Source organism: Poecilia mexicana, unplaced genomic scaffold (genome assembly GCF_051168715.1).
Source record: "Poecilia mexicana isolate PSO_F unplaced genomic scaffold, ASM5116871v1 scaffold_16, whole genome shotgun sequence".
Taxonomy (NCBI): Eukaryota; Metazoa; Chordata; class Actinopteri; order Cyprinodontiformes; family Poeciliidae; genus Poecilia; species Poecilia mexicana.
This window is the reverse complement of record NW_028263385.1, coordinates 6,738,240-6,765,292: the sequence shown is the minus strand read 5'-3', so window position 1 is coordinate 6,765,292 and position 27,053 is coordinate 6,738,240. Positions and strand designations below refer to the sequence as shown.

Genomic DNA, 27,053 nt, shown 5'->3' with positions numbered 1-27,053 from the left:
AGAAACTAGACTTGATAAGATTTTGAGGTTCTGGAGTCAAACAATCAATTTGCACAAAATGCAATGATTTTCATGTATTTTATTAATCATTTATGCCAAAGATTATTTAAATAATTCAATATTTACAATTAGTTTTTGTGAATATTTTGACCTTAACTTTCACTTTAACATCTATCCATCCATTTTCTATGCATCTTTAACGCTGATACAGTTCAGATCTGCCAACTAACCTAACATGGATGTTTTTAGATTGTGGATCTAGATATTTTACTCAAGTAAAAGTAGAAATACTTCAAACTAAAATTACTCAAGTAAAAGTAAAAAGTACAGAGCAGTTAAAGTATTCCTAAAAGTAATTTCCCCCTCCCCAAAAGAAAATGGAATTGAGTAAATGTAGTTACTACCCAACTCTGGTTGCAAGTACTGCATTGTTATTGATATTGCTCCATTTTTTTAATGTAGAGCAATGAACCAGTGAGATCAGGTTTGGATTCCAACCATTTAACGGCCCCGATAAATCCTTTAGGAAATAAAATCCAACTTCAAAGAGGAGTTCATCTCCCAAAGAGCCTCTTTTAAACCAGTTACGTCCCTGTCATCCAGCGAGACAGTAAAAATAAGGAGATATATAGCACTAATAAATAACTCCACCATGGTGCCAAGCCCCAAGTTAAGGTTTACAACAAGTAGTAAAAAGAAAAACGAAGCAAAAGGAAGGTTAGGAATCTGTTAAGTGGGGTATAAATGACCAACAACGTGCCATTTGGTGCGTTGATGTGTTTGGACAAAATGCTGGGGACACAAAAATGGACATAATGAGTTTTATTTAGAAGGTTGGAAAGAGTTCAAAGCTAAACGGACTGAGTTCAAAACCTACGCTAGTCATGCTGTTCATGCAAAAATAAAAACCAAAGGATTGGAGTCCTAATGTGAATAAACAAATAAAATCTTTCTGCAGTCATGTTTGCAGAAGTTGGACTTTTAACAATTTCATTTTCAGTTTGATTGCATAAAGTTTTGTCAGACAGCAAAAATGTAAATCTGTGTCCAGTAAAACTGTAAATATGTTTCATTGACCAATTTTGTTTTTCAAAAGAAAAGGTAAAAACAATGTAAGTACACATGTACCCAAAAAACTATTAAAAAATCGCTCTATATATTTATTAATCTAAAATAACAATAGTCCAACTTTTCCAACCTTTCTGACATTATTAAGCCTCATTGTATAGTATTTGTACTATACAAATATACAGCCTGCAATAATGTATTAGCAAGAGAAAGTGCAGGGATTTGTTGACTTTGCATGAATTTCCACAATAATTTACAAGAAAATGGAAGGACTGATTGATGTAATTTGGCAGGAAACAGATAAAATAAATGATTTAATTGATGAAATAATGTTTAAGCACACTGTTATCTTGACAGTTCTATTTATTTGTCCCTTTAGAGTCTAGAGGGCCACGTAAAAAGCTGCCGCGGGCCGGATTTAGCCCCTGGGCCTCGAGTTTGACACTCTTAAGCTGCATCATCTCTCAATCTAAAACTCACAGATCATCCACTTATCACAAACTCAGCAGAAAAGACAGAAATGACGCAGAAAGAAACTGTAATATTTGGGGGAATGAAGTAGTAAAAATGTGATTAATGGGACAGAAGACGGAGCCTGAAGAGGAGCTGGGGGAGGATGAAGATGAGGAAAGAAAGAAGAGGTGGGCAACAGCGAGCAGGGAGGGAGGTCCATCAGCAGCAGCAGGCTGCAGGAATGTTTCACATGCCTGTCCTCTGCATGACCTCGCCTCCCTGGAGTGTGGGAGATACTGGGAGTAATTAGCCTCTTTTAACATTGGAGCTGGGCTGCCTTTCCGCCTCAATGGGGTTAGCAGTGGCATTGAAGGAGATCAAGTGTATAATTTCAAACAAAGTAACTTTAGCTTTCATTTTGGGCGATGCAGACGATGCATATGCAGATTCCACTTGTGCGTTTTCGTCTCTGTTTCAGTAGTTTTCTGTTATTTCCAGTTAAGAAAGGAAAAAGGCTTAAATTAATTTAAAGCAGAGGAGATTTCCTTCCCCCACCCGCAGAGCCATCTTGCTGCTGACCTACTTTATCTTCTGCTAGATTTAATTATGATCTCTCAGACTGAAAATATTTCTCACTTAAAGTCAAGGATCAAGATTTCAGACAGACAGAAATTAAGAAAAACTGGGCCTGAACTGTATCGATTTTTGTAGAAAAGGCCACAGCAACTTGGTTCCAATCACAAAATGTCAATACAGGAAACAGTTACCAGTTTTACTTTAGTACTTTCTTTCTAAAACCCAATTTCTTTTATTTAAAGGTAAAACTCTAAAACCCACCAATATAAAAAGACTTAGAACTTCAGAGGTAACAGATTTAATGTCTTTACATCAAAATAATCATCCATTTAGTTGATATTCTGGAAAAAATAAAGACATTTTTTTTATCTTTTGTATTTCAAAAATAAGCCGCTTTTTTTTTTTAATTTTTTTTTTTTTACCTAAAATAATAATTGCACCATTAAAAAAACAACCGTAGTGATGCTTTAACAAGAAATGTTCCTTAAACCTCTATACGTTTTACCCTTTACTCTAAAATCTGGGAAAAAAAAGCAGACGCAGATTAACTGCTATAAACTGCAATGATATGTTTTAATAAGAATTTGAGCTAAAAATGGACACTAGATTGTATGTTAATTTCTTACATGTAATCAAATTAAGTTTGTCAGACTTAATTTATTTATGCCTGTTTAACAACTTAATAAACTTAATATATTCACATGGATAAACTTAATTTCATTACTTGTAACAAATTAACTAAATTTTACAGTTGAATCATCTGTTTTCTTTTTTCAGTGTAATGTATGGTATCCTGTTTTGTTTACTATCAAACTTTTATGATAATCTTTGGTTTAGAAGTTGTTTAACTTTATTTCATTGTAAAATGCAGTGACTGTCCCTTTAAGAAACATTGCATGTAAACAACTCTAAAACAACTGCGTAATTATATTTTATCTTGCCAATAAATACATTTTAAATTAATTTTAAATATTTACTTATTTTTTTATAGGAAACCACAGAAGAAGAAAAAGGTTCTGCCCAGAATTTGCATTGAGAGCAAGTAGCAAGAACAGAACGCCATCATGTTTATTTTTAGCATTGATGCTAATCCAACCGGTTGCTAATTACTGTTGCTAATAGTTAGCAACAGTTTCTAAAGGTTAAATAACTAATTAACGAACAATTATCAGACGTTTTTTACAAAGAGTTCTATTCACAGTTATGCTAAGCTAATTGTAAGCGTCTGCTTCAAGCAGGATATAATAACACGAGTTAGCCATTTTTAAGGGAGTTTGCAGCATATTATAAAGCAATTTACAATTTTATGAATGTGTACTTTTTCTGTTTATTTTCTGTTCAAATAGAAGACCAAAGAAGAATAAAACACTTTATTTAGCAGTGGATTTTAAAGTAGAATACCACTTAATCAGACAAATACACAAATTTTTTTAAAATATTGTCAACATATCTTTAATATAAAATTATAAAATGTATCCAACATGTCTTTTTGTTTTTGTTTAGTCATTTCCAAAGTGTTTACATTAAAAGGAAAGTAAAGATACAATATTTGATTAAAAAAACTCCACTGCAACATTGATAGTTTAAGTTTTTCTGGAAGTTAGTTTCACACACAACCTTTATATCTTATTTAAGAACCTTCTACGCAATCAAACAAATTTAAACTGAATAAAGCTTGTTGCATTTAATCGGCAGATATGTAACCTAAAACACTTGTTTTAATTGTCCTGTTTTTTTTTTAAATCAAATGTTTAAGATGTGAAACAAAGCCAACAGTTGGATTTTATGATTATTTAAAATATTTTTGTTGTCTAAAGGACTTATATTTGTTTGCTTAATAACAAAATGAATCAAAATATGCTTTCATAAACTCAATTTTAGCTCAAATTTCCTGCCTTTGCGGTCAACTCCAATTCACCTGCTCCTAATTACAGCTAAAACATGGCAAACATAAACAGCTGCATTATGGGTAATGTAGGCATCTGGTTTCCCCTCAATTATCTCTTTGTTGTCGGTGTAAAACAATCCAGAGACGAATGTTTTTTTTTAATATATATATATATATATTTTCGACGTAAATGGAGGGTTTTGATGTTTTCCCACACTGCACTGGTTTGTAGAGGTTTGGTACTGGTTTCCAGAGCCGGTGATGATGTCACACCGAGGCTGGGTCATGTGAAGGGCAGCAGCGGAGGAGGTTCACGGAGAGTTCAGCCGCATACATTAGGTAATAGCATCGCACGCCGTGACATAACTAGTGCGAAGCAGGTTGAGTTGAGACATTTATCAATAAAAAAAAGCGGAGATAAGATTAAAAAGTCGTTCGGCAAACTTTGTTATGCAAAACAACCAGCAGACCTGGATGCGTGGAAGCGCCCGGACTCCAGTGCGCACGCTGCGCGCCAATACGCACAGTTTATGAGGAAATTAAAGGTCTGTTCCGGCGCGCACACGCCCCTCATAGTGCGATGCTCCTGCTGCATGGTCTGCGCCTCAACAACCGGCTGTAAACCATAAACCTGCGGAAAGCCAACTGAAAGTCGTCACTAACAGGAAGGACTGTGTTTTTTCTTCCTCTTCTTCATGAGGAGAGCGTCTTCTCCAGCAGGACTCCGCTAAGGTCATGTTTGACTTCATGGAATTTCAGGTTTTCGGTCCGGGAGAAATCATGGACTTCTACTCGACTTCCAGTCCCGGCTGCGCGCTGCAGGACCTGGATCTGGACCTGGACCCGGACCGGGACCAAGACCGGGATCTGGCAGCGTTCTTCCCGGAGCTGATCGAGTCGGACTGGCCGGAGCATCGGTGCTCGCAGTGTAGGTCTAAACACACAAAAAGACGAGTAATAAAATAATTTATGTGTTTTTCTGATGCATATATAAAATCTGTGCTGCTTCTTTGCAGTACAGTTTATTATTTCCATGCATCAGATTGCGCTGAAAGGGCCTGCAAGTCATTACAAAAAAAATAAATAAAAATGATTATATATATATATATATATATATATATATATATATATATATATATATATATATATATATATATAAATGAGAGTAGAGGGTAATAAAGTAAAATGTGACATATTGATTTATTTTATTTGATTGAATTTTTTTGACAATATATTTGGCTAAAAATGGAAACAAAAAGTGGATATAATGGTTGCACAGGTCTTCTCTTTGTTGATTGGTATTTTATTTGCATGCCGAACTTATAGCAGTTGTTGTTTTTTAACCTTAATTTCTCCTTTATTTTTTAGAAAAATAGCCCAAAGGTACGTTGTGAACAGGGGTTTTCGTATATAACAATCATTTTATATGAAGTGATTTTAAAAACAGAGGAAAACAATATCAATTTTATTAATTATTATGTCTTTGTAAAGCTTCTCTTATATGCAAGTTGTTGCCTAAAGCAGTTAATTTAAAATAAAAGAATAAAAACCAGATCCTATTTTTCCAAATTTGATCAAATATGTTTGAAATTGTGACAGTTTATATAAAAAAATGCAGCAAAACACTTTTAGAAATTAGTTTTAAAAGTACAGAAATATTAAGTTTAATCAAAATAAGATGTTTTCAGTATTAAACTGTTGGGACAATTTTCCACATCATTAAAATATTTAATATTTTAGTAGAGTAAGAGCTTAAGATGTGTAACTTAATGTGGTTTTTCCGGCTCATGGTCTTATAATCTAATCATCATTTTAAAAATGTGGTTAAAAAGTTTGAAATTGTGAAATTTTATTAAAAACATGCAGCAAAACACATTTAAACATGTGTTTGTATACAAAATATACAAACTATTTACAATTAATGATAATAAGACATATACCTCCAAACTGGCTAGCATAAAAATATTTTAGTAGTGTAAGAGTTTAAGATGTTTCATTTAATTTCCTTTTTATAAGTGAATGAGTGAAGCTTTGCTTGTGTTTTTAGTGAATTTGTCTTATAAATATATTTAAACTCAAAGAAAACTAAATCTCTCTAGATTATCTGTTAAAATCACATAGTTTCATTGTACACTAGAGTAGTGATGAGAAAATGTTATGTAATAATACAAACTGGGCCGCAACTAATGATTATATTCATTATCAATTAATCTCTTGGTCTAATGATTAATCGATTAATCGGATTTAAAAATGGCACATTTTGCAGATTTTTCTTACATAATATTAGAAATGTGCTTAAAGTTTCAAATAAATAAATAATTCCTTTTATAAAATAAGACAACAGGATTTTTTTTCGTTCGTTTGATCGTTTGTAGCAAAGGATGCATCTGCAAAATATTCTGCGTAAGGTTGATCTGTTTACATTTTCTTTTCAATTAACCAATTAATAATTCAACTGCAGTTCTGAATTTTGCAGAATTTGATCCAGGTGAAGCTACTTGAGGAGTTCTGGTTAGAACATTTTTACAGAAAAATTTATTTTCTTAATCGTAATGAAAAATTTAAATATTTTATTTTGTTCAGTTTTGTTATTTTCTCCTCAAAGTGTGTTATTCTTTCAGAAAACCTTTTTTTTTTTGTCTATGTACTCCAGTTACCGACTAACCGATTACTGAATTAGTAGGCGGTTATTTCAGTAATCGATTAATCATGATTAATTTGATTAATTGATTCAGCCTTAGCGTGTAATAAACCACTAAGTTGGTGTTGTGGGATAAATTAGTGGCTGCAGCTTTAAGGTCCGGACCCAGAGTGAGGTTTTACCCGCCGTCTGGTCGTTATCTGTGAGCCCTGTCAGTGGAGCAGAGTGTGAATGCGGAGCAGCGCAGATCCATGTGGTGGTCTGCGTTTGGGACGGGGCAGAGCCGGTCAGCTGGGGGTCACCAGCGGGTTCACGGAACGGTCACTGGCTCAGGAGGTGAGAGGAGAGACAGACTGCTTTCCAGTGAAGGTGGAAGTGGAGAACCAGTTCAGCACCAGTTCAGAAAGCATCAACTGTGCAGATCCCAACTGGGAGTAAAACCCAAATGTGTGACACGGTTACTGTCTGGTTCCATAAACCAGGAAGTACAGTTCTACTGAGCTATGAATGGTATGTAAATTAACTTTTAGAAAAGCCTGATTTACTTTAAGTAACCTTCAAACATCTGTAAAAAAACAAAACTGAAAAAAATGTTATATTTCCAATGATTTTTACATTTCACCCTATTTTACAAGTTTTTTATATTTTTTCATCAAAATATTTAATTCAGATTTCCCATTTTGAAAAAACAGCCATGTACCATTCTGAACAAGATTCTCCTATAGTTACTACATGACAGTAATTACTCTTCTCATATTTTACATCATTTTAGATATATTTAAATTAGATTAATCGTTATTACCTCAGACTTTGTTCAAAGTTTATCATCTTAAATACCAAATTATATTTTTAAATTGCAATATTATTGAAATTAAATTTAACAATCTATTTATTAGGCAGGTCTAAAAATTAAAACAGTTGTATTTTGAGATAATTTAGCATGACATTGATGTGAAACGTTTTTTAAAAACTTCAAATCTTCTCACTGTAGAAGCTATAATCATATTTTTTAAGTCAGTTGCTACGTATTATTGCATCTCTACGCAGGGTTTCCTGCAGTCGTTCATCCAGCAGCCTGCCATGTTTCTGAGATAAGAAATGTTTAAAGTTGACAGGAAATTTGAAAATATCACTTGATAATTACGTGTTATTGGAAGATCAATGCTTGAATATCGACTATAAGGTCTGAAAAATGCAAACATAAATAAACTAAAATAAATAAGCAATGCTAAGCTTGGGAGCACAAGTAAAACCTGGTGGCCCGCCAGGCTTATAATACAGTGGGGGTTACCCTGCTACAAATGCATTAATAATGTGACTCTTAAATTGAGTAAAGTTAAAGATGAATCTCTATAAAAGACAATAATCGGTGAGACTGATCAAAAAGTAAGACTTTATGTTTAATGAGGTAAACAAAAAAACATTTTTCTCAGCATATTGTATATATGTAGCTCTGTAAATACACTGCAAAAACACAAACTCTTACCAGTCTTTGTTTATTTCTAGTGCAAATACTTCACTTCACTTCAAATAAGGCAAAACTAAATTACAAGTAACTTTTCAGCAACACATAGCAGCTCGTTTTAAATCAAAGTTCTGGTTCCACTGCAGATTATTTCACTTTCAACATGGCAAAAATGTTTTGTCATAAATAAAATAATCTGCCAATGGAACTATAACTTTTTCATCAATATTAAGGAAAAATGTACTTAAAACTATCTCCTGTATCTTTCTGTTACTTCAAGCATGCTGACATATTTGCACTAAAAACTCGACCAAAATCACTTGGCTGGATTTTGTGTTTTTGCCGTTTCTGTTTTTCTGTTTTGCCTTTGAACAAAATCCCAGAGATTATTTACCAAAGTTCACGCAGCAGCACCTAATCCAAGCGGGGGGTGATTGTTTACCTCCCTCTCTGATCAAATCCCTCCCACGCCGCCTTCATCCTCCTCCTTCTCATCAGTCAGCGCGGCCCGCGGCGTGCTCCGGTATTGTTCTGCGTTGGGGAAACCGTCGGCCCGATGGGGGTTTCCTCATCTGACCCGCCGACTGCAGGTTCAGTCAGAGGCCGCGGGTTCAAGGGGACGGAGATGAGCAATTCTTCTCATTTTGTCTCCCTTTTCAGAAGAGCTTTTCTTAGTTTTCTGTTGAGGAGCACAGCAGAGAAGGTGATCAGAAATGCAGGGGAGAGGCCAACCCAAACGAGCCCCGCTGGAGGAGAAAAACCAGGAGGGATGAGTTTTGATCGAACGATGCGAATGAAGACGGCTGCACTGCAAAAACACAAAACCTACCAAGGATCTTTGACCGAGTTTCCAGAGCAGTTATGTTAGTTCACTTAAAATAAGGCCAAATTAATTTACAAGTAACTTTTCAGCAAGACATAGGACCTTGTTTTAAGTAAATGATTGATTAATATAGATTTTTTTTTAATTTGCACTAAAACGTAAACCAAAATACTTGGTAAGATTTTGTGTTTTTGCAGTGGTTAATGTTCAGCTTGACCTCAGAGTATTTGGTCAGCTGGGATTCAGTCCAAATTAAAAGCAAACTCGGCAATCATGTAAAGTTTTCCTTCCTATTTTTAGTTTTTAAGCTCATGACTCATTGCCCTACACTGCAAAAAAAATAACATCTTTAGTATTTTTGTCAAGATTCTCATGTAAACATTTTAAATAAGACAAAAATTAACCTATAAGTAACTTTCCAACAAGACAGGAGCTGATTTTAAGTCAATAATTCCTTAATATTGATGAATATTGGTAGATTATTTCACTAATAAGATCAGAAAAATGCCTTGTTTAAGTAAAATAAGCCACCACTGGAACTAATACTTTTACATTAATATTAAAGGATTATTTCATCAACACAAGATTATGTATGTTGCTGAAAAATTAGTTTTATTTTATTTCAAGCGTATGAAACTATTTTTCACTAAAAAGTAAACCAGAAATACTTGGTAAGAGTTTGTGTTTTTGCGGTGTATCTGCAGTTATGCTGTTTGTTTTTGTTTTTCAGAAGAAATAAAATGACACACAGCTGCTGCTTTGTGATGCTGTAAGTGAATTATTTATGGAGACAGAGTTCTCACTCTGCTAGGTTTTTCAAAGTCCCACTATGTAGTTTTATCTTGCTTTGTATGCCAGACAAATAGCTCCACATTTAACGAGTCCAAGCTGCTTGTGAGGCTTAGAGGGGGCAGGAATGTTTTCCTATGTCTCTGCTTGAGGAGCAGAGATAAAGACTGATGAGATTAGGGCAGATTATAATCCTCCTGCCATGATAGGTAAACAAACTGGAATGTGTCTTTATTTGGTTTAGGCAAAAGACAGAAGCAGTGTGTCTGAAAATAAGTACACCCATGAACTGGAGTCTACCAGTTAACAATATTAGTAAATTAATTATTATTTCAATAATCGATTAATCACGATTAATCATTACAGCCCCAAATAGAAGAATATAATAGAAATATCCTTTATTGTCCCACAGTGGGAAACGTCTGTGCAAATAATCTCACACAATATAACAGGATAAATGATAGAAATATTTTACAGTAAGGGCAAAAATTCAACATAAATACCAAGTAATTATAAAACTAGTCCAGAGAAAAGTGCAACTGAGCTGGTTAATTAAAAAAATACACAAAATATACAAAATATTTACAATTAATAATAATCAAAACTTTCTTGCTGTACCTGTACAGAAGGAAAGTTGTACAGATGCCAGGATGGATGTAAAACATGTCTGAAAATAACCCCTAAAACAAAGAGTCGCTATGTATTTAACCAGGATGAATCGATTAATCATGATTAATCGATTATTGAAATAACGGTGAACTAAATAAAATGCAATTTGCTGAGAGAACAAGTCAAATCTGTACAAAAAATATATACATTTCATATTTAAGATAAAAAAACAAACATTTTCTGAATATACAGGTGCTGGTCATAAAATTAGAATATTGTGATAAAGTTCATTATTTTCCATAATGTCATGATAAAAATTAAATTGTCATATATTTTAGATTCATTGCACACCAACTGAAATATTTCAGGTCTTTTATTGTTTTAATTTTGATGATTTTGGCAAACAGCTCATGAAAACCCAAAATCCCTGTCTCAAAAAATTAGAATATTATGAAAAGGTTCTCTGAACGAGCAATAAAAATAATCATCTGAATCAACAAAGTAACTCTAAACACCTGAAAAAGATTCCTGAGGCCTTTAAAAACTCCCAGCCTGGTTCGTTACTCAAAACCGCAATCATGGGTCAGACTGCTGACCTGACTGCTGTCCAGAAGGCCATCACTGACATCCTCAAGCAAGAGGGTGAGAAACAGGAAGAAATTTCTGAACGAATCGGCTGTTTGCAGAGTGTTATATCAAGGCACCTCAGTGGGAAGTCAGTAGGAAGGAAAAAGTGTGGCAGAAAACGCTGCACAACGAGAAGAGGTGACCGGACCCTGAGGAAGATTGTGGAGAAGGGCCGATTCCAGACCTTGGGGGAAGCAGTGGACTGAGTCTGGAGTAGAAACATCCAGAGCCACTGTGCACAGGCGTGTGCAGGAAATGAGCTACAGGTGCCGCATTCCCCAGGTCAAAGGTCAAGCCACTTTTGAACCAGAAACAGCGGCAGAAGCGCCTGACCTGGGCTACAGAGAAGCAGCACTTTGGACCACTGTTGTTCAGTGGTCCAAAGTACTTTTTTCGGATGAAAGCAAACTTTGCATGTCATTCGGAAATCAAAGTGCCAGACTCTGGAGGAAGACTGGGGAGAAGGAAATGCCAAAATGCCAGAAGTCCAGTGTCAAGTACCCACAGTCAGTGATGGTCTGGGTGCCATGTCAGCTGCTGGTGTTGGTCCACTGGGTTTTATCAAGGGCAGGATCAATGCAGCAGCTATCAGAAGATTTTGGAGCACTTCATGCTTCCATCTGCTGAAAAGTTTTATGGAGATGAAAATTTAATTTGGTCTGGAATCGGCCCTTCTCCACAATCTTCCTCAGGGTCCGGTCACCTCTTCTCGTTGTGTAGCGTTTTCTGCCACACTTTTTCCTTCCTACTGACTTCCCACTGAGGTGCCTTGATATAACACTCTGCAAACAGCCGATTCGTTCAGAAATTTCTATCTGTTTCTCACCCTCTTGCTTGAGGATGTCAGTGATGGCCTTCTGGACAGCAGTCAGGTCAGCAGTCTGACCCATGATTGCGGTTTTGAGTAACGAACCAGGCTGGGAGTTTTTAAAGGCCTCAGGAATCTTTTTCAGGTGTTTAGAGTTACTTTGTTGATTCAGATGATTATTTTTATTGCTCGTTCAGAGAACCTTTTCATAATATTCTAATTTTTTGAGACAGGGATTTTGGGTTTTCATGAGCTGTTTGCCAAAATCATCAAAATTAAAACAATAAAAGACCTGAAATATTTCAGTTGGTGTGCAATGAATCTAAAATATATGACAATTTAATTTTTATCATGACATTATGGAAAATAATGAACTTTATCACAATATTCTAATTTTATGACCAGCACCTGTATGTTTAACCCATAACTCCTAAAGTCACGTAGTTTTAGCTACAGCTGGTTCTGATTTGGTAAAACAAATCTCCGATTAATTGATTAATCGATTACTAAAATAACCGTTAGTTGTTTTTCTATGTCATACCACTGCGCACATCCTACCAGAAATCTTTCTAAAGTAAATCCCAAAGGTCCTGGTGAACTTTGACCTTGAGTATTGTCTCCCTGCTGAAAGATTCTTAACTTATCTCTGTTTTTAGTCCCGTGTGAATCACTCTGTTTTTGTGGAAACATGCTGTGTGTATAAGGTTTGTTCTGCTGAGGATCTTGGTCTCTTCAGCAGTGTTTTTATGGTTATTACTCTGTGTGTTTCACAGCAGTGGAAAGCCAGAGCTCCAGCTCCAGCTCCAGTTTGGACGACCTGTTTGCCAGTCCGCTCTCCCCTCCTCCGCCCCCGCGCACCTACAAGCCCTGCTTCGTGTGTCAGGATAAATCATCAGGCTACCACTATGGAGTCAGCGCCTGCGAGGGCTGCAAGGTAACACTTCATTCATTTATTCATTCAACAGCTTCAATTTAACAAGAGTATCATTTGGATGTGGTCTAGTCAAAGCCCAGACCCGCATCTGGTTGAGAATCTGCAGGATGATCTGTGGATAGGAGGCACTAATGTCCAGACAGATCTGGAGCCAAAAGTTGGCTAACTGGGTCAATTTCAATCCCAAAAGATTTCAGTTCAGCTGCACAAGTTACAGGTCACACTGGAGGTGACACCGAGAGGCTTTGGTCTCATTTTTATTCAAAATTCACCTTTTGCACATTTTGTTCTTCCATTTGGATCTAAACTGCTTCTAAAAACAGATCAAGCACTTAAAACAACACCCAGCCATGTTTTGGCAGTAAGTTAATGATTTTTGATGTCTGGAAAACGGGCCGTTTTATTAGAAACGGGCCGTTTCATTGAGCTACAAAAAAACTGCCCTGTTACCTAGCAACCCCAGCGGAATTCCACCTGTCACCTAGCAACCCACGCTGATCTTCAGCACATCTGGTCAGCTGGTTTTACTTCTGTATGCGCTGTACAATGGCTACTGGAAAAGACAAATGTTTTGTGTTGACCTGTCATTCAGAAACCACTTACTGCATTCTTGTTGGTTGTGCAGGAGGCTCTACTTCTGCTTTTCAAAGATGCATGTTCAGGGGCTAATAGCAACTTATTTGGATTTAAAGTGATAAGAACCCCTAAAACAGCTCATTCTGAAAAGATCTCTAAATATGAGGGCCAAACAGACTAAATTCTCATTATATAAGGTTGATTTTGTGCGCACATCAGAGCTATCCTAACATGTTCAATGCAGCATAATAGGCCATAAGGTGTGTGGAGTTTTTGTTCCACTGTAAATTAAACCTTAAAGCATCTGAAGTTCCCACAAGACAACAACATGTATTTCCTTTGACTGAGATAATCTGTTGTGTGTCTGCAGGGTTTCTTCCGCCGCAGCGTGCAGAAAAACATGGTGTACACCTGCCACCGTGACAGAAACTGCATCATCAACAAGATCACCAGGAACCGCTGTCAGTACTGCCGCCTGCAGAAGTGCTTCGCCGTGGGAATGTCCAAAGAGTGTAAGTGTTGGTTTTACTCTGATTCAGCAGAAAGCCCCATAAGAGACTCACTGGGAAAAATAACCTGCAATTCAGGTGTTAAAGTCATGATTTGAAGAATAAATTACATTATAATATATTCCTCTCATTCCAGGTACACTTAAGGCTGATAAAAAATACTTTATTGGATTAAATTAAATATGTTTTTAACATCCAAACTGCAGCCAATCAATCAATGATTCAAGGTGATGCAGGCAGAGAGCAGCTAGAAAAAGCTCTGAAATTTTGAGATTAATCTCAAAATAATTTTTAGGGTGTTAGGACTTCTGAAACTCAGAACTTTCCAGAAAATTTTCTAGAAAATTTCAGAGATTAATCTAAAAATTTCAGAGGTTTTTCCAGCAAGTATTCAACTTCGCAAACTCAGAAATTTTTCCTGTTTTTTCTACAAAATTTCTGATAATAAAACAATAACATTTCTGAATTTGAAAAGTAAAATATTTGCTAGAAAAAACTCAGAAATTTTATTGTTTTTTTCTAGATTTATTTAAAGCTTAATCTTGACTTTTCAAACTCTGAAATTTTGTTGGTTTTTCTAGAAGATTTCTGAGATTAGTCTCAAAATTTGTACATCTTGCAAATTTTAAATTTTTGGAGATCAAACATTTCCTTGATTTTTCTAGAAAATGTGTTTTTTGTCAGAAGTTTTAAATGGGATTTATTTCTAATTTGTAACACAACAAAAAGACATTTTCTTCTAGAAAAATTCTGAGAATAATTTCACAATTTCTGAGTCTTATAGCAAATCTTCAGCTTTTGGACGACAGAAATTTCCTTTGTTTTTCTAGAAAATTTTAGTTTTCTGGCAGAAATTTTAATTATGATTTATTTCTAATTTTTAACACAACAATATATTAACACCATATGTAGGTAATACACGTTTTGACATGAAACAGTAGTTTAAATTATAAACATGAAAAAATAAATACAAAAGAAAAGCCCAAGGAAACATTTCCAATGTTTTCATAAATTTATTCCTTCTCTTCCATCTGCAGTGGTCCTAATCTTCCATCGTAAATGTTAAACATATTTAAAATTTAAATGTTAAGTAACAGAGAGTTGTCTCCATTTACTGAGCAAACACCCATTATTAAGATCAACAAGCATCAGTTTTCAAAGGATATTTTCCTTTTTTTAAAACCACTCAGAGCTCATTCACGTTCTGAAGCCTCGGCGCATCCAGCCAGAGGAGTTCGTCCTTTCAGCTCCCGTCCCACAGCCGCTCCAACTGTTGCAGGCTTATATAACCTGAACAGTCCACCGAGCAGAAAGCTGAACGTCTCCTCTGTCTGAAACACTCTGCCTGGGTAAAAATGATCAAACATTCAGCCGAGTGGCCCATTTACTGCGCTGCATTCAGGACAGGAAGACGCCAGAGGAGCTTTTGCCCTGAGTCTCGCCTTTCAGGCTGCATGCAGGCTCTCCTGTCCTCTATTGGCTGAGGTTATTAGAGCTGAATGCAGCCCGACATAAAGTGCTACAGACACCATTCAGAACTGAACACGACTTCCTTTGGACCGTGAATCTACCAGTCAGGACAAAAATATTAGCCCCCTGGTAGATTTAGATTCATCATTATTCTTGTATAACCAAGGATTTCATTTGACTTTGAAGACAAATAATCAATCTGTCATCATCTACATTGCTCAAGGTGACTGCTATGCTACCTTAAACAGCTTAGAATATTTGCAAGAATAAACTCAGAAATTTTTAGATTAATCTCAGAAATTTTCTAGAAAAAAACAATGAAATTTCAGTTTGAAAAGTCAAATATTTGCCAGAAAAAAACTCAGAAATTTTGCTAATTTTATTCCTAGAAAATTTCTGAAATCTCAAATATTTGCTAGAAAAACTATTTTCCGAAATCTTCTTTAAAAAAAAGAAAAAGAAATTTCATAGTTTGAAAAGTTGAATATTAGCTATAAAAAACTGAACATTTTAGATTAGTTTCAGAAATTTTCTAGAAAAACAACATTTCTGGCTTTACAAAGTTAAGTATTTGCCAGAAAAAAATGAAATTTTGTTGATTTTTTTTGTAGAAAATTTCTAAAATTAATCTAAAAATTTCAGTTTGAAAAGTTAAATATTTGCTAAAAATATTAAAATTATATCATTCTCAGGAATATTCTAGAAGAAAACAACATTTCTGGGCTTGAAAAGTCAAATATTTGCTAGAAAAACGTCAGAAATGTTTAGATTAAATACAAAAACATGCACCGGTCTGAGCAGCGCTGCTCAGTGAACAACTGAAACGTGGAGCTGTGTGATGCAGTGACCTAGATAACTGAGAATGTGTTTCATGGCATGGGGAGGCTGCAGGATCCACCCAGCTTCATTTTCTCATTGCTACTCACCCACATTCAGACATAAACACATTACATAAACACATCACATGTATGAGACAGTTGTACGCCATGTAACTGCTCCCAGGCCGCTCAGCAAGTGTGTAATACGATCGCTGTCTGTTTACCAAATGACTGCTGGATGTAGGGCATCCAGAGCGAGGAGGAGAAAGAGGAGGAGGAGGAGGAGCCGGCGGTTGGAGGGAGGGAGGAAGGTAGAGGCTGAGCTGTTGCGTAATCCAGAGCTTCCCTGACATGTGCGTAGCTGCCTGAGCCAAGTCAGTGGGACGACCCAAAACGTGTCGACACCAAAGCGATTATGAAAGTCTAACCTGGATATTTACCTGCAGGCGAAACGCAGAGACCTGCTTTCACTGACGCAGACGAGAGTTGAGACAAAGCTGAAGGACTAGTTTTAAAAAACATTTCTAGTGTTTAATATAAATGTTTTAAAAATAAATGTATTATTAAGTAAATAAGTCATTTATTTATACAAGTAACAAAATAGTTTTCATTTACAAATAAAAATATTTATTTGCTTATGCTTCTTTTTAAAACTTTCTAAATTGAATCTAATTTTAATAAGTTGTATTTTGTTTCTTTGACTTGCCTCTGGCTGAAAGGATCAATTTAAATAAAGTTTCTTGAGTTTGTGTGTAAGGTAATTTTATTTATATCACATTGTCATCAACGAGGCATTTTAAGGTGCTTTACATGAATTACAGGAATTACAAACAAAACAAAAAAACTGAATAAAAACCAAACAACAACAAAAGTCATTTCTGAACTAACAGGAGTTTCTCTGGATCCTCAGCTTGTTCTAAGGTTTTATTTATAGCAGGTGAGGCTCTGAGTGAACTCTTTAAACAGGCATTGACAGAATAGTTCTGTTGTTTGCCCTTTCAAAAGTTAAGACACAGTCAAGAGGCACAGCACTGTTACCTAGCAACCACAGCCAAACCCAGCCCGTTACCTAGCAACCCACGCTGAGCTCCAGCACATTTAGTCAGCTGGTTTATGGCTGCAGTTGTTGACTTACCTTCCAGAAACCATTTGTTTCATTCTTGTTGGTTGTGCAGGTGGCTCTACTAATGCTTTTCAAAGATGTGCAATTGTATAATTGCAATTCTGTTTGCAGCAATTTTCACATGCAAGTATAAGCGTTGAGTGGGGGCTGTGACCAGTAGCAGATTATTTGGATATAAAGTGACAAGATGCCCTAAAACATCTCATTGTTCCGAAGGAGCTCAACTGAAAAAGCAGAAATCTAACTATCTAAGAATAATTTTGAGGAAAAAATGAAATGAATATGATTGTTGAACACTTAGACCTGTCCTAACAGGTTCAAGGAAGCATAATAGATTTAGTCAGAGGCCTCACAAAATCAGTTCAAGTACCGCAAATGGCCCCCGAGCCACACTTTGAACAACCCTGAATGCTGTATTCTGTTAACATTGTTTCATTCACTTCATCCCTCCTTCCCAGCGGTGAGAAATGACAGAAACAGGCGGAAAGGTAAGAAGGAAGCAGTGAAGATGACCGTCATGGAGACGTACGAGCTGACGGCCGAGCTCGGCCTGATCGTGGAGAAGATCTGCAGGGCGCATCGAGAGACCTTCCCCTCCCTCTGCCAGCTGGGGAAATACACCACAGTGAGTCCAACAGAACGCCTGAATACAAAGAAACATAATAATAATAATCACACAAACAGAGAAAATCAAATCAGTTCCTCCATGTCCAGCTGTTTTTATCCATTATGACTCCATTGTGAGTCTTGTGTCCCAAGCTGTTCATAATTTATTGACTTAAAGATTGGAAGATAGTAGACTCAACTCAAATGTTTTACAGTGTATAATTATATATAGAACCAGTATTTCTTTGTACAAAAAAACAAGACTGAGGTAAAAATGTAAGCAACAGGATGGCATTAAGCATATAAAATATCCTCAGAAAACACCAAGGGCTATGAGCCGTCGACCTTTGAACATGTAGAGCTTTTCCTGTCCGGGATTATTGGTTGGACGTCGTAGCGTCTGCTGCGATCCGCTGCAGGGAGGGATTTAAGATAATCGGCATTTAAAGCTCTGCAGATCTGGTCATTATTCAGAGAGCCTCTCGTTTCTGAAAGGTCAGAGCTCAGCGGAAGAGTGGCCGAACAAATGCCTGCTCCTGTCACTTTCTGTCCGAATCACAGCGAGGAAACGCAGCACAATGCAGCTGCAAGAAGGAAAATGTTTCATTTCATTTCCACCCATTCTGCGTCTGTGGATGGCGTAATTCTGATGATGACGATGGGGACGGGATTCGATCGTGTCTCAGCAGAACAAAGGTCTCACAAATTAAACCTGCGTTGTCCAGACAATGGCGCCTGTCCCTGTGATGGCCCTGATTGGCTGGTCATTAGCCCCCCCGCTGAGCTCATCAGACCCATTCCTTTTTCTGTCTTGAAACTGCTGATTCACGTCACGTCTCCAGATCAAACCGTCAGATCAGTGAACTGGATGGATTTCAGTTGTTTCCGACTCCAACAATGAAAAATCACAACATTTCACCAAGTATTTTCGGTCGAATTTCTTGTGCAAATATCTTGGTACACTAGAATAAAGACCAAACTAAATCACAGGTAACTTTTCAGTGAGACACAGGAGCTTATTTTAGGTTAATAATTCCATCATGCTGATGAAAAAGTCTTTTTATAAGTGAAATAATCTGCAAGTGGAACTATTACCTTTTAAAATCAAAATTAAGGAATTATTTACTTGAAACAAGTTCCTATGTGTTGCTGAAAAATTACCTGTAAGTAGATTTTGTATTATTTCAACCATACTAAGATATTTGCACTAGAAAATAACCAGAAATACTTGGTAAGATTTTGTGTTTTTGCAGTGAAGGAAGCGTCTTGTTTGTTAATTAGTCTTTAAATTAGGCAAACATGCGTAGAGTTGTGTTCAACAACTATGTAATTAAAGTATTGTTTTTGTTATAATTATACTAAATATAAATGGTTAGAATTGCATTACGTACAACTACAAAATCAGTTGTTAAGTTATAATTACCACAACAAAATAAAATCTATTTTAAATCTGTCTTAAAAAGTAAGTACACCCTTTGATTCAGTTGTAAAAGCCACCTTTAGCAGCAGCATCTCCAAAATTATTTTCTGTTTGATTTTTTTGTCAGGCCTCATCTGCAAATAGTCAAACATCTAAAGAAACAAATAAATTTTTATGTATTTTTGTTTTCTTGTCCACATGAAAACGGCTTAATATTGCCAAAAATGATCAAACTCCACTGGCTCTCTGTGTTTGCGTGTGTAAACGACGCATTACAGTCAATTTATCCACATATTTGCCTCGACACGATTCCCAACCAACATGTTGTTTTTTAATAACTTTATATTCTAATATGCTATTTAAAAGTAGCTAAAACGGTCTTGTAAGCGAATATACAAGCACATCTTTCCTCTCTTAATCAACCACTAAACAGTAGAAGAAAATAAAGACAATCAACAAAAGGTGATTTTTGTATTAATTACATCAAATACGAGACGTTTCATGCAACAAATCAGGAGCAACCACCTCTTTCAGGAAGAGAACACGTTTCTGTAATCATGACTCACTAATCAGAGGGATTCACGTTGTTCTGGAGTGTCCTTTACAAAAACACTGTTCTGTTACATAACTGTGGTTCAGTGAGTCACTGGGAGTGATCGACGCTAAACATAGGAAATGGGATGGGAATGAAACGCTGCTGGACTCAAGCAATGCTTCCTGCTCTGTCACTGTAAAAGTAAAAGATAGTGATCCACATTACTTATTAAATTAGTTTATGAAGCTGCATAGACCAGACAGAATCATTTTTACAGTGCTTTAATAAATTACTTATTTTTAATTGTGGTTTTCTGTCTGCTTTTTTAAAAAAATCTATCCTTAATTTTAATGACAGATTCTTTATTCTGTATAGAAAAGGCTCACCAGATTCTAGATTTTTTTCTTCTGTAATAGAGGATTCTGTTCCAAAGTCTGAAAATAGAAATAAAGTTTAATTTAACATTGTTGGCTTTCGTAGTAAAACTATTTATAAATATGTAGAACATAATTTTATTTAGTAGCAGCAGAGGCAAAAGTGTCTTTTTGAATGGAGCAGGTTGCTGGCCTCTGCCCTGTGTGCTTGTAGTAAATTTTAAACGTGACCTTTTGCTTTCTTTACACTACTGCCTTTGTCTGCGTCATATTTGTACGTCATATTTGTGGACTGTGTGACTAATACTGTCAACATTATGTGCGTCAAATCATTCAAGTGGAGATTACATTGAAAAAATGCAAAAGTCTAATCTAAAACTACAGGAAAAAGTTGAAGTTGTATTGTTGCCTTTAGAGCTGGGATTGATTTTGAACGTGTGTTTTATCTTAGCAGGATATGAATTAATACAAGCAGGAACAAACTTGCCTTGTCATCCACTGTAAACTACTTTTGTGTGATCAGTTCAGTCACACACACCCATGAGTATCAGGAAAGCCTGACAGGTCACAGCACAGTCAGCACTGTTACATAAGTTATTCTGGTATATCCAGGAACATAATAATGCTCCACATGCTTGTGGTTTGTTGTTCTGTGTCAAAAGGGAACATTATTAGACTACTGAATGCCTGGGAATCTTTTAGAAATGACACTTCCTGGTCTGGAATCTCATTGAAATGACACTTCCTGGTCTGGAATCTCATTGGAATTCCTTTCATGTGTGAGAATATTATTTATTTAATTTATTTTTATTTTAACAAGGTCAGCTTTTTTATAGACAAAAAAATTCTGCTTGTAGTGAGACATCTTACTGTGTATCTTGCTCACCTCTGTTCACATTAGCTTACAATATGGATTGGCTATTTTCTGACAGTTTCTCTATTTTCTGTTTGATTTTGCCTGGTAGCTGAAATAAACAATATGAATTAGAAGGTGTACTTGATTTATAAGTTAATGCTGAGTTGAACCTATCTTCAACTGAAAAATAGCAGAAGGCTAGCCAATTAGCATCAAATACTGTTACGAAGGTAATGCTAGCTTATAATAGAGCAGAAATTAAAAAACATTAAATAGACAAGCTACAAAGACACTAGTTAAATTAGCGCCGAAATTTACATATCAAAGCGTTAGTTTTAACGATATGCATCATCATATATGTTATCATATGTGAATATGTTATATTCTACATAACTGCCACCAACGGTTCAACGTATTCCAGACTCCTTAGCTGCCCAACAAGGTGCCTGATGTAAAACATAGCGATTAACATTAAAGAAAAACAAACAGTATTCCTAGGACATTTATATCATTCCAGTCACCCTGGGCTCTTTACATTTTCCCTCCAAGCAGTCATACTTTTATCACTATTTTAAAGAGATCTTGATAAACATTTCTCTGAAGTTATCATATTGTTTTTCTTTGTATTTTGGCTGCTTAACATCAGTTGCATCTTAAGAGCTTTTTTTAAACCTGTTTTTAAAGTTCAGTGAAAAACAAACAAAAAGCAAAATGCAGTCCTTCAGTTACACAGGTGTACTATTGATCAGAACATTTGGCTGTGTTAGAAAGAAAATCTAGAGAAATAAGAGAAAAAGTTATAAAGCATTCATAAACCAAAACAACTTTTTCCAGCTTCTTACTTTTTACTTAAAATGATGATGCAGGAGGTGTATATCATCTGTTTTTTAAAATCCCAGTAATAATTATACACTAAATTGTTTTTTATTTTTTATCATTTTAAACTCCTCCTGTATCTGTTGGAGGCTGTAAACATCGTTTGCGTTTCCTCTTCCACCCAGAATTCCAGTTCAGACCACCGGATCCAGTTGGACCTCGGGCTGTGGGACAAGTTCAGCGAGCTTGCCACCAAGTGCATCATCAAGGTGGTGGAGTTCGCCAAGAGAGTCCCAGGCTTCACAGGTCTGACCATCGCCGACCAGATCACTCTGCTGAAAGCCGCCTGCCTTGACATCCTGGTAACCAGATCTGATTTATCTGCTTGACACTGATGGCATTTATTCACCTTCATGTTTAACTGTCATTATCTACGTTTGAAAATGGAGCAAAATGACCAAAAATACCAGTAACCGGTCAATATGACATATTGTACAAACACACATAACAGCTGCTCATGATTTCTTTCTGACTCTCTGAATAAAACTTATATTTATGACATGCAAATATGGATAATAAAGGACATATGTCATAATGTTTAGTTTTCACTTGTGTTTCGGCTTAGAGTGAATAATTATATTTAATTTTATATCAGAAATGGAGGAAGGAAGGGAAAGTAGGAAGGAGAAAAGGAAGGGAAGGAAAAAAGATCAAAAGAAGGAGAAAAAGAAGGAATGAAGGAGACAAGGAAAGAAAAATGAGAAAAAGTAATGGAGGAAAAAGGAAATGAAAGAAAAAGAAAAGGAAGGAAAGAAGGAGACAAGGAGGGAAAAATGTGAAAGGAAAGAAGAAATGAAGGCAAAATGAAAAAGGGAAATAATGGAAAAAAGAGGAAGGAAAGAATGAAAAAGGAGGAGAAAAAGAAAGAAGGAAGTAGAAAAAGAAGTAAGAAAGGAAGGATGGAAATGAAAGAGGGAAGGAAAGAATAAGAGGAGGAGAAAATTAATTTAAAATAAATCTTTCTAACTTTGAGTGAGCAGTGACATTTTCCCTCTTCTTGTCTCAGATCCTCAGGATTTGCACTCGCTACACTCCGGACCAGGACACCATGACGTTCTCCGACGGCCTAACTCTGACCCGCAATCAGATCCACAACGCCGGCTTTGGGCCGCTCACCGACCAGGTCTTCACGTTTGCCGGTCAGCTGCTTCCTCTGGAGATGGACGAGACGGAGAGCGGGCTGCTCAGCGCCATCTGCCTCGTCTCCGGAGGTACCGGCCCGTCTCACGTGAGTTACGCTCCGCCGCCGCCTGAGGTAACCGCGTCTCTGTGGCAAACAGATCGCCAGGACCTGGAGGAGCCGTCGAAGGTGGAGGTGCTGCAGGAGCCTCTGCTGGAGGCGCTGAAGATCTACTCGCGGCGGCGCCGACCCAGCATGCCCCTGATGTTCCCCAAAGCCCTGATGAAGATCACCGACCTGCGCAGCATCAGCGCTAAAGGTGAGAACGACCAAAACGTTTAATTCAATCAGGAACCTTCCCCTAGTTTTCTATAACAAATTATGTTACATTTACTTGAGTAACTTTAAAAAAAAAAACTTTTAGGAGTATCTTTACTACACTGTACTTTTTATTTTTACTTAATTGATTTTATTAGGAAGTATCGCTACTTGTACTTGTTTTCCTAAGGTACCTCAAAAGAAAAGAAGATGCATAACTGGAAAGTTTGTCCAAAAGTCTCATATATGTACAACTATAATTTATCCCTATTTTTATTCCAATAGGGACACCTACTGTCAAAGAGGTGAACTGCAGTAAGAGCAGAGTTGGGTAGTAACTACATTTACTTAATTACATTTACTTGAGTAACATTTTTGGAAAAAAATATTTTTAGGAGTATTTTTACTATGCTGTACTTTTTACTTTTACTTTCATCATTTCATTACGAAGTATTTTTACTCTTACTTGAGTTACATTTCTGGATTTTCTACCTACTGAATGAAAAACCAAAAATCCCCCAGACACAAACACACACCTGCAGTTTTTGTTAAAGTTTCATCAGTTTTTTATTGAAAAAAACTGATTTGGAAACATTTTCTTTGGCCTGATTTTGTTGTTTTGTAATTATGTTAATTCTAAGAATCATTTTGGTTTTTAAAATTAAAGTCTTCACTTAACTTTATATTTTGGTCCATCTGATTATGTAATTTTTAGATATTAAATGACTGGTAATTTGATCAGTTACTCAATATTTGAGTTTCATTTTTACCAAATACTGTTGACTTTTAGATTTGTTGAAATAGTGCTACTCTTACTTGAGTAAATTTTTTGGGTACGCTACCCTGTGAATGAGGGTGAATAGCAGCTCTGCGACGTTGACAACCTCTTGGTGAAAATCCTGACAACTCGTTTTGAATGCAGAACATTAGCCGCTGTTAGCTAGTTAGCTAGCTGCCGGTAGCCTCAACTGCCAGTGCGACTCAAACTTTTGCCTGACAGAAAAGTCAAGAGAGAAATAAGAAAAATAAATAAATAAAAAACTACATGCAATACGAGATGAAACTGTGATTAACATATTTAAGGCCAACTTACATTTTCAAAAATACATTTAAGATAGGTTAAGGCCTTAATTTTACATGCCTCAATACAAGGCAGCTTAAGGACGCACGGATACGCTGATGTTGATGTTTGTTCTTTTTTTTTAGCCTACTGTATTTTCCGGACCACTATAAGCCGCATCTACAAAGTTATCTAAAAAAAACTGGAAACGTAAGCCGCTGATATCTCCAACCTCTCTCGGTTTTTCACTTAATAAATCTGCTGGATTTATTAAGGACGCAGCCCTGCGTCTCCAACGCCGAACCATGGATTCATTCACGCCAAGCTTACATACAGCGGCTCTATTTCCCTCCTGTACTGCCAGATCGATAGCATTGACTTAAAAACTGCATCATATGAACTTCTTCGTGTGGTTTCCATGATGAGGAGGTACGAGTTTGAAAACATTTCTCAGTGGCTGCTAGCACTTCTTTGCTTTCCAATTTTGACTTCCAATGATTCACTTCCTACTAAAAAGCCCCTGGTGGTTGAAGAAAAATCAACATAAAAGCTGCATCGGGCTATATGCCGCTTGATTCAAAGCGTGGGGAAAAAAGTAACAGCTTATAGTCCGAAAAATACCGTAACTTTGAGGTCTATTGAAACGCGTTGTGTGTGTTCCTGCAGGAGCAGAGCGCGTTGTGACGCTGAAGATGGAGATCCCCGGCTCCATGCCTCCTTTGATCGAGGAGATGATGGAGGATCTGCAGAACCTGGAGACCAGCCAGCACTCACACAGCCTCTCCTCTCACTCTCAGCACACACACTGCTCCGGCCTCGCAGTCTGAAGACACCGCAGAACCTTTTCTTCCTCCCCAGAGAGAGATTACTAACGATGTAAAAGTGCAGATGCAGTCCAGAAGGTCACTAGTCTCTTACCTCCGCGAAACGTCCGGGAATATTTCAGAGTTAGATCTGCAGACATGACAAATGAGATTCAGCTTTCACATTAACAACATGGTAGTTGCTGTGAGATGAAATCCTGCTTCGATGGAAGGAACAAGTAGAACGATGCAGTAACGTTGTAGTCTCTCTTTTTGTTTTCCTGCAACGTTTTGGCAGGAACCTCATAACCTCTGAGAACCACTCTCAACTTTTGTTTACCATATCTGGGTCTTACTGTATTTATATTTGCATGATGACGTATTAATTTTTACCTCATTGAATAACGCCGTCAGTATTCGTGTAGAAAGAGAGGGCACATGTGGAAAGGATTTGTTAAAGCTTTTTAGTTTCTTAAGCAGAGGGAAACAAAAAAGGGAACAAAAGGTTAAACATTTAACTTGTTCCCATATTAATGTAGGGGACATGACAGAGGAAAGAGGACATTTATGTCATCCAAATAGCAAACATGAATTCTTTAACTGCCATGTTTTTGTGATGAAACAAAAATAAATCCTGCAAAAACACAAAATCTTAAATATTTTTTCATGTTTCTGGTGCAACTATTAATACACTTGAAATCAGGCAAAACTTACTTATAAGTAACTTCTCAGCAAAATATAGGAGCTTTTTAAGTCAATAATTTATTAATACTGATGGAAAAATACTAGATTATTTCATTTATAAGACGGGAAATAGGTCTTGTTAAATAATCTGCAATACTAATTATTAATATTAAAAAAAACATTCTTGCAGAAAAAGTTACTTTCAAGTTAGTTCTGTCTTATTTCAAGTGTACTAAGATATTTGCACAAGCAACTAGACCAAAAATGTGTGGTAACATTTTGTATTTTTGCAGTAAAGATAAATAATTTCAAAACTTTTAAAACTTTAGAGCCAAAAGTTGCAGTAACTTTTCGTCTATGTGTTCACATTCTCTAACTAACAATCAAGTGAATCACATTTTATTTTCATTTCCACATTCAGTTGGACCACAGCTGGGAATGACATGGTTTTTTCCTGTCAGATTTAGTTATGGACTTTGACTAGGCCATCCCAAAACATTGATTTTCCTCTTCAGAAGACATTATTTGGTTGGATGTATCCTCTTCATCTTCAGCTGTTTCAACAGATACCTGAGGTTTATTGGGTTTAAACTGACTAATGTTGGAACCATTCGTACCTTCATTCAATTTAACGAAAAGCTGAAGTTCCACAGATGGGTAAAAATAACTACCACCATGTTTCACTGTGGGTCTGGTGTTCTTTGGTGATGTGCAGTGTTGTTTCTGTGTGAGACGTTTTTGGAATTATGGCACAGAAGTTAACGTTTGATTTTGTTTCATACTTTCTTCTGTAAGGCTTTGAGAAATTTTCCAAATCTAGACATTTGGAAAACAGGAGATTTCTGTTTATGTCTGCCTCCAAACAAATTATTCTGTTTTATCAACAGTCTTGGAGAAATTTCTCTAATGTCACTGACTGACTATATTTTAATGGTTTCTAATTGCCTCCAAACATAACTCCGTTTTCTCTGAAGTTCTCATAAAGTCCAGCTAACATTAAAATCCCTTTAAATTCCTGGAGAGACCATATTATAGGATCTGTGCACATTTTAAAATAACATTATTTCACCTTATAGTGCAGCAGGAGTAGCTTTATTGGAAAAAAAATAGCCACTGAAAATTTCAACATGGCGGCCATTTTTCAAGATTAAAAATAAATTTTTGCACTAAAATCACCAATTAAATTATTGTGTTTGGTGTCAAATCATAGCCAACATATTTTAA

General features: G+C 36.2%; 1 protein-coding gene across 2 annotated transcripts; it reads left to right on the top strand.

The window, feature by feature from the left end:
- The first annotated feature begins 4,260 nt into the window (after window positions 1–4,260).
- Window positions 4,261–25,795, top strand: LOC106903869 (retinoic acid receptor beta-like). 2 transcript variants are annotated; one of them, XM_014967886.2, is made up of 8 exons: window positions 4,261–4,913; window positions 12,521–12,681; window positions 13,628–13,769; window positions 17,636–17,802; window positions 21,970–22,146; window positions 22,851–23,055; window positions 23,125–23,283; window positions 25,009–25,795. In XM_014967886.2, the coding sequence occupies exons 1-8, from the start codon at window positions 4,721–4,723 to the stop codon at window positions 25,167–25,169; spliced, it is 1,365 nt and encodes a 454-aa protein (XP_014823372.2). In that variant the 5' UTR covers window positions 4,261–4,720; the 3' UTR covers window positions 25,170–25,795. The 2 variants fall into 2 exon arrangements, with proteins under 2 accessions (XP_014823372.2, XP_087869838.1); XM_088013712.1 differs by having other exon boundaries at window positions 22,851–23,283.
- The last annotated feature ends 1,258 nt before the right edge of the window (window positions 25,796–27,053 follow it).